Source organism: Gallinula chloropus (genome assembly GCF_964237585.1).
Source record: "Gallinula chloropus genome assembly, chromosome: 4".
NCBI lineage: Eukaryota > Metazoa > Chordata > Aves > Gruiformes > Rallidae > Gallinula > Gallinula chloropus.
This window is the reverse complement of record NC_140088.1, coordinates 34,070,578-34,078,660: the sequence shown is the minus strand read 5'-3', so window position 1 is coordinate 34,078,660 and position 8,083 is coordinate 34,070,578. Positions and strand designations below refer to the sequence as shown.

The window sequence follows — 8,083 nt, the reverse complement described above, 5'->3', positions numbered from 1 at the left end:
TTCCTTGTGACCAAAACTGGGTGTTCCATGTGGGCAAGGTCACTTCTTCTGAGGATTGGTGACTCTCCGGAGACCTTTCAATCGACTAAGCAATTCCGTAATGAAGTCCTACAAAGAGAAGTGGTTGGAGAGGGATGTCATGTTAGTTCCAGGTCTTACCAGCCCCAAGCTGGAATGGTTACGTGTTGGAGCAGGCAGTCCAGAGACGTGGTGGATACCCTGTCCCTGGAGGTGTTCAGGGCCAGGTTGGGCAACCTTGTCTGGATCCAGGCCTGGAGATTGGTGGCCCTGCCTGTGGCAGGGGGGGTTGGAGCTCTGTGATCCTTGGGGTCCCTTCCAACCCAGACCATTCTATAGTTATTGCCACATTTACCTTCATGTTGAGCAGAAAACAGAATTTTTACATCTATTGTGCAATCTTTTAGCTTAGGAAAGGAGACCTTCTGGTGGGTGAGAAGGGTCTGAAAGCCCCTCTTACTTCCCTTCCTCTGGAGGAACCGTGTTTACTTTCTCCCCTGGAGCCAGCCTGCCCCCCTTCATCCCAGATGCCTGTTTTTTCCGCCTTCAGATGATGTCAGCATGCTATTGTCCTCTGCTAGGTGCCATTGCTTCCTGTTGCCACCATAAACTCCTGCCCACTTCTGCTGCCCTCCCAATCTAGGGCAAAGCAAGCTGTCCCTCTTGTTGAACCTGTAGAGCTCCATGTTGTGGGTTGCAAACTGTTTTGGGACTGTGCCAATTCCACAAGGAAGTGGCTGGCAGAGGAGAGCTGGAGTAAACACACGTAGGACTAATGATAACCTGAAGCAGGGGCTGAGGACCAGCAGAGCAGATAGATGAGCAGTTAATGGAGATAAACCCTGACTGCTTTGCTGACACAGCTGAGGACTATGAACTAAACTGGACTGTCTGGTTGTTCCAAGCAGAAGTCAGTGTGACTAGTGCAAACTTTGCCCTCTGCTCAACGAGTAATACCATGTTAAAGGAGTGTGCAGCCTTTCTTCACCCAAAGACACGGCTACCCATCCTTGTAATCGGGCAAGATTGCTGGAAGCGTTGCAGCTTGCTACGTCTGGTGCTGCATGGAAGCTCTGCTTCCTCACCTGGGTGATCAGTGTTTGGTAGTAGATGCCTGGTATGTAGATGCCTAGGATCACACATACCTTTTCACTCAGTCCCTTCAGAGGAAACCAGTTTGTTTCCTCTGTCTGTTTGTTACAAACTGCTGTTGATCTTTCAAGGGGACTGGGTTCCAGATCCCCAAAGTGCAAGTACGTACTTCTGTGAAGAGGACAGCAGACGCCTCATGAAACAGTTGAGCAAACTGTTTTCAGTTGTCTCTCCAGGAATGTGGGGTTCTTGCTTAAGATCTGAAGTTCTGACACCCTGAAAATTCTTTCCCTACCACCAGCCTTGTCTGCCAAGCCCCTGCCAGGGGACTGTAACGACTGCTGCAGCAGTAGTGCACCCGCCTCCTTTCCTGTGTGCTCATGTGTACAGCTACATGGGCTCGACAGGATGCGGGGACAGATGGACGATGTCCAGGCACAATGTTCACATGCAGCACACATGACTGAAGCAGAGATGGGGGACCCTGTTTTGCACAGGGCTGTGCAGGCAACTGCTGTGTGACTACACTGGAAAGTATCAGGCTCCACTCCTTCAGCCATTGTGACAGCTTGTGGGATTGCTTTAACGCTCTAACTCAAAACCAGTACTTGTAAAGTTCACATGGGGAAAAGAAACCATGTGTAAAATTAACTCATGTAGCCACTGCTCAACAACTATCTGCCCAATCTAATCTCGGGGCCATCCTACACTCTTGTCACTCATAACACTAGAGTGGTTTAAGCCAAGAATGCATTTAGTTAACCGTGTGCTAGATGGTTTTGGGAGCTCTATCACTGTCTAAGCCTCTTCTGCACTGAGACGTAGTAGCAACTCAGCCTGGTCAGCTCAGGATGTCCAAAACATGGAATGAACTTTCTTTGGCTGTAAAGCGTAACCAGTTTGCTCCACCGCTCTGCCTTCAGCTCACCCATGTAAAAGTACATGTAAATTTCTTCAGAGAGCAGAAGAAAGTAGCAATCTCCTCTCACTGGGAATTAAATGTATGCAGCACCACATTCGGTACAGTTATATTGGGGCTACTCAGCCAAGCAGCCACAGACTCTAGATAGATAGATAGATAGATAGATAGATAGATAGATAGATAGATAGGGTTTCACTCACCTCTGTTGGGCTGGAGCACTCATGGAGGATTTCCTAAAAGCCAAGGAAGAGTCATTTTAGCATTTTATGAGTTGATCTATTCTCCCCTCCCTAGAAAAAGGGTATATAATCTTGCTACCTTTGACAGGCTAAGACCCAGGGAATCAGCAGGCAACACTGTGTATGCACATTCTGTAACCCACGCACATTCTGTAACCCACACACCACTGCTGCTCTTTATGAAGCTTAAAGTCATCGAATTACTCTATCTGACCTGCAGTTTTAATTTCTGTTCTTCATTAGGGACCTCCAGGAGATCTTCAAGATCAATTTGGGGTTCAGGAGCTGCTGTCTCTGTTTCTTCTCTTATCTAAAAGGAAAAAACAAAACAAACATACTCACAGTTAATAAACCTTCACATTTCTAAGAACTCTACAGAAGAGCTGAGGAGCTGAGAAGTAACTAGTTACAATAAAACCATGCTGCAAAGTTGAGATTAGGGTATAAATCACCTCAAAATAAAGAGGTTCTTATAAACAGGGCATGGATTCCTCTGGTATCTACTACAGCTGTACATCCTGATGTTCACATTCTTCATCTTTTCCCACTTTGACACTTGATACTGCTGCTCAGGGATCCTAGTCCATCATGAGAAGACTCAAGAATACACAACTGCAGTTGCCAACTGCAATGCAGCCTAAGGCAGCCTGGGACGGCCCACATCCATGAAGAGTGCACACAAAAGGTCACCAGGCAGAAATCCTGGGGGCTTAATCCTAGAGATGCACAAGTAATACAGAGAAATATTGGGTTTAGGCTATATACATGCACATGGTTGATATTTACAGCATTCGCAGAATTGTAGGGGTTGGAAGGGACCTCCAGAGACCATCGAGTCCAACCCTTCTGCCAAAGCAGGTTCCCTGGGACAGGTCACACAGGGAGGTGTCCAGATGGGTCTTGAATATCTCCAGAGAAGGAGACTCCACAGCCCCTTGGGCAGCCTGTCCCAGTGCTCTGTCACCCTCACCTTGGAAAAGTTCTCCCCATATAGGTGTGGAACTTCCTGTGCTCCAACTTGAGGCCATTGCCCCTTGTCCTGTCTCCACAGAGCACTGAGAAGAGGCTGGCAATTTCCCCCTGTGTCACACACTTGAGATACGTATGAACACGGATCAGAACCCCTCTCAGTCTTCTTTTCTCCAGGCTGAACAGCCTCAGCTCCCTCAGTCTTTCCTTGCAGGAGATATGCTCCAGGCCCTTAATCATCTTTGTAGCCCTCTGCTGGACTCTTTCCAAGACATCCCTATCCCTGAAATAATATCTTCAAGAGATCCCTTTCTATTTATACCAGGGGAAAAGAAAAAAAAAGCCCTTACACTAAGGCATTTTGCAGTAACAGAAAAGCAATTACGCTTTCAAAAGGCCTAACAATATTTTATCAGCTTCCTCTGACAGACAGGACAGGGATATATAATATTCTCTAACAGAAGAGAGACACCAAACTTTGGTGAGTGCGGTTATAATCTTGTCATTCAAGTGGGTCTTAGTTGGAAGCATTTCTAAACATGGTCACAGGCACATTTTATCTCCACATGCCTCTCCAGAACTCCAGGAAAGCAGGCCTTGGCTCCCAGCACATTTGCAAAGTGAGTCTTTGACAACACCATGCTAATGATACTTTAGCACAGTAACCATCAGAATAAGGATACTGAGTAAACACTAAAGCACCTAATTGCTGGGCAGAATTTATGGATGGATACGTAAAACATTAAACGCTGTACTTACAGGAAAATAAAGCAACTTTCTGAGCAGTCCCTGACACTGAGCCAGCAAGGAAGTAGAAAGCCTTTGTTCAGCTTTGTTATGCAGCTGACTTGACAGCAAGTCATAAAGCAGAGTTAAGTATATTGTTCCATGACCCACGCAGCATTTCTTCTTAAAAGCAGTAGTTCTCAAGAAACTTTATACCATAGGTGTTGATTCAGCTTGGCTTTCACTCTGACTGCTGCGGTTTAACCCAGCTGGCAGCTAAAACAATGGCACAGCCCTTCCCTCACTGCCCCCCTCCCAGTGGGATGGGGGAGAGAATCGGAAGAAAAGTAAAACTCATGAGTTGAGATAAAGACAGTTGCATAGGATGTAGTAGGAGTAATAATGGATATACAAACCAAGTGATGAACAGCACAGTGCCCCACCACCTGAAGGCCGTGCTGAGATAGTCCTGGAACTGAACTTGACTTGCAGCAGCCCACCCACCGATTCTATACAGAGCATGACATCATATGGTATGGAATATCCCTTTGGCCAGTTTGGGTCACCTGTCCCGGCTGTGTCACCTCTCAGCTTCCTAATTAGGCATACCCCACCTTCTCCTTGGCAGGTCAGTGTGAGAAGCTGGAAAGTCCTTGACTGCTTGGCAACAACTGAAAACATCCGTGAGTTATCAGCATTGCTCTCATTTTAAACTCACAACACAGCACTGCACCAGCTGCTAAGAAGTAACTACCCCTGACAAAACCATGACACTAAGAAGCTAAGGAGGCCAAGAGAGCGAGACTCTTCTCACCAAGAGGGTACAAACTCACTACAGCTTTCCCATCCTGCTATGGATGGTGTTCTGGCTTCCAGGTAAATCATCTTGAAAAATCAAAATTCTCTCCTGAGTCTTAGTTTTGTGGCAAAAAGGCCCATGACAGTTAAGCAGCATGGCATTCAGATTATCTGCATCTGACCTCACTGGCATTCTAGCCGGCAATGCTGCTCGTTCTGGCTCTGCCACGCGGGTTTCTGGAAGGCGCTGAGGAACGCTGCACTGCTAAGGGCAGGTGGGGCAAAGGAAGAACCTGACAAAGAGACAATGTAATGGAAGTCGATGGATCTAAGGACGCCCAGAAGAGCAGGGCTAACTAAATAGTCTTGCTGCAACGCACAGGAGGACCTGCTGAACACCTAGGTGAGTACAAGTGACTAACACATGCATTTACTCAAAAAGATCCAGCGTACAGCCCTGCTGTACCCTATTAACAGACTCTAACCTGTCACAGCATCATGTTATGTAGTTCCTGCCAGCAAATCTCTTAGGTTGGCCCAAATACACCAGGAAGTAGGCTAACCTGTTGTGCTGGAGAGGTGCAATCCCCTGCCAATCTGTTCCTGTAAGGGCATGGCTGGATTTCTCACTTGTGCTTGCTGGGATTTTGTAGTAGGGAAAAAATATCCCCTTTGGGCAGCTGCTCTGATAATAATGAACAGCTCCTCATTCTCATAAATCCAGAAGCGATAACGAAAGCTGACTTGCTTTTCTGACACCCTTACAAGCATACATCCACAGGCCTGGGCAAGTCAGAGTAGCACACGGGGAGCTTTATCTTGGGTCCTGTCACTGGTGCTCCTCATCTATCTCCTAACCAACCAACCAACCAACCAACCTTCTCTTTAAAATTGCAATAATTCCCCAAAGGGCAAGATGGCAAATCCCAACAGTCAGGCTAAAGGCTCTCTGAACTGAACTGCCAGCCCCAGGGACATCCCTTAAAAGCCAGTGCAGGCACAGTTGGCAAGAGACACTGTCACTGTTCTTTTGAGTAGCCTTCACTCACCAGGCCCAGCACTCCAGCACTTTGCAGACACCCTGAATTTTGCCTGACTTGGCCTAGTGAGGACAACTGCTCCTGTGTGCACTACATAATGTTTCGTAACACAGCATCAAGAAATGGCTGAGAATTTATTACTGTGATTTTATAAAGTAAACAACTGGAAATTCAGAATTAAATCCTGATTATGGGCTTTTATTCTTTGTCATTTTTACTAATCAAGCCATAAAATTGTTTGAGCAGTCTAAAAAACTTGACTTAATGGAGCAGGAGCAATAAAAAGTAATTTTTCAGAGGAGCCATGCATTTGGATCTGAAGGAAGGACCTTTTTCTCCATCTTTTGTTTCCTGCTGTGTGCTCTTTGCATATGGCACAACTTAAAACAGAAATTAACTATTTTACTCTCACAACATGGCAGAAGAACCCGGTACATTTCCAAATATCAAACAGGAAGCAGTCACACAGAAAACAATGAGGAGGAGGATGATAAATAGCAACAACAACAACAACAAAGCCTAAGAGGCAGTTCCTGAAGTTGATGGAGCTGGCATCATTGTAAGGCCCTCGGACCCAGAAAACCAGCCTGGAGCTCTCCCAGGGCAGACAAAAGCTTCTCTATACCATCACAGCACAGGGCACAGAGCACAACCACCGCCTTTCCTGGGCTGTTCTAACAATGGCTTCCACTGACGTTTGCAATCTGAAGCTGCTGATGCCCAGAGTGGAAGGTTCCAAGCAATCATCAGCTTTTTTTCCTGGTATTTCAAAAATGTGCTTATGGCTGTGCTGGGGTGCAAATACAAGAAAAGAAGGGAGAAAGATCTTGCCAGTTCATTTAGTCCACGTAAGCTGTTCTACACAATTTGTTAACCCTGTGTGTGTCTTGTATTGAAGACATACTGAGTCATAAGTCAAAAAAAGAGCTACGTTCTGTTGCTGCATCAGCCATTGCCCTACAGAGTACAGCAAAAAAACCCAAGTCAAGCTATTTAAAGGGTTTAGGACCATCGTGTACAACATGGGCAAATCGTTTCACCTTTTCCTGTACCAAAGGAATTATCTTTAACATGGGAAAGTACCATCCTTTCTAAAAGCTCTCACTGTAATTGCCATGCGTCTAAGCACAAAGTATGATAAGAAGTGATACTATCAAGTTAAAATTTCAGTGTACCCAGCCAGTGCTGAAAGTTGACTTAAATGTCACACCACCCTGAAGAAAAAAATCTGTCACAGCTCAAGCAAAGAGCAGTTCCAGTCGAGCACTGCACCTAGGCACTCCTGGATCTTTCTGAGCCAGACAGCTCTCAGGTAGGCAAGAAGCATTTAGGAGTGACTTCCTGATGCAAAGGGAATCTCAGGCAAGGAAGATGACTCGGGGGGGGGATTTTTTAAGATAAAGCCATATGATCACTACACCCATCATTTCTTTTCTTTCTTCCCCTGGTGCCAGTACAGTCTCCAGCCTCTACAGCTTTAAGCACAGCATTATCCCAGACATCTCGTTCAAACAGCAACTGCTGTGACCAAAAGAGGCAAAGATGCCTGGGATAGCTCTAACCCAACTAGCTTAGACACTGCTTGCTGTAAAGCCACTGACAGCGTGGGGCCCAGCAAGGAGAAACAGCTGGGGTCCGTACATCCCTCCAAGTTCTGCTACTCATGCTGAGCAATAGCTGCCACCTCAGCAGGGGCAAGGCCAGGCAGCTTAAAGTTCGGTGGATTCTATCAGCGCCAGTGTCTCTGGCTGCTGACATGCCAGTAAGAGAGTGCAGTAAGATACCTAAGAAAGACATGAGAAGCTATTTCCTGTAAAGCAGAGCAAGCAAACTTCAGTCCCAAGCAAGGGGCTGATTTGCCCCAGCTACTCACCCGGCACTGGTACAGCTCCTGCAGCTGGGTGTTGATCCATTCCTCCAGGTCTAGCCAGCGCTGTAGGTCTTTACGGTTGTACTTTATGGTTAACTTGCCCAGTTTCCTATGTGAAGATTCCTCACCAGGTTTCTCTGGTGTCTGGAAAGTCACCCTGGGCAGTGCGCTGGAGCCGCTGGCCATGCTCACCACTTCTTCCTCCTCTCCTCCTCCTCCTCCTCTGACAGCAGGAACTCGCCTTCCCGTGGGCTGCCTCGCTCCTTTCCTCTGTCTCCTTTAACCAACGCTGCCCTGAAACAAGTGGCTCACAGCATAAGAACCTCACAGAGGACAAAGTCAGGCAGCATTGGCAATCCCGGGAAGGGAGGGGAGGAGAAGACCACACAGAAGGCTGGGGCAGCCAGGC

The 8,083-nt window shown here is 46.9% G+C and overlaps 1 protein-coding gene across 1 annotated transcript; it reads right to left on the bottom strand.

Moving 5' to 3' along the window:
* Positions 1-8: 8 nt before the first annotated feature.
* On the bottom strand, positions 9-7,869 carry PPP1R14D (protein phosphatase 1 regulatory inhibitor subunit 14D). Its single transcript, XM_084263969.1, has 4 exons — positions 7,678-7,869; positions 2,486-2,581; positions 2,233-2,265; positions 9-108 (listed from the first exon to the last, which is right to left on the bottom strand). Exons 1-4 carry the CDS (start codon positions 7,858-7,860, stop codon positions 40-42), a joined length of 381 nt encoding a protein of 126 aa, XP_084120095.1. The 5' UTR covers positions 7,861-7,869; the 3' UTR covers positions 9-39.
* Positions 7,870-8,083: the final 214 nt, after the last annotated feature.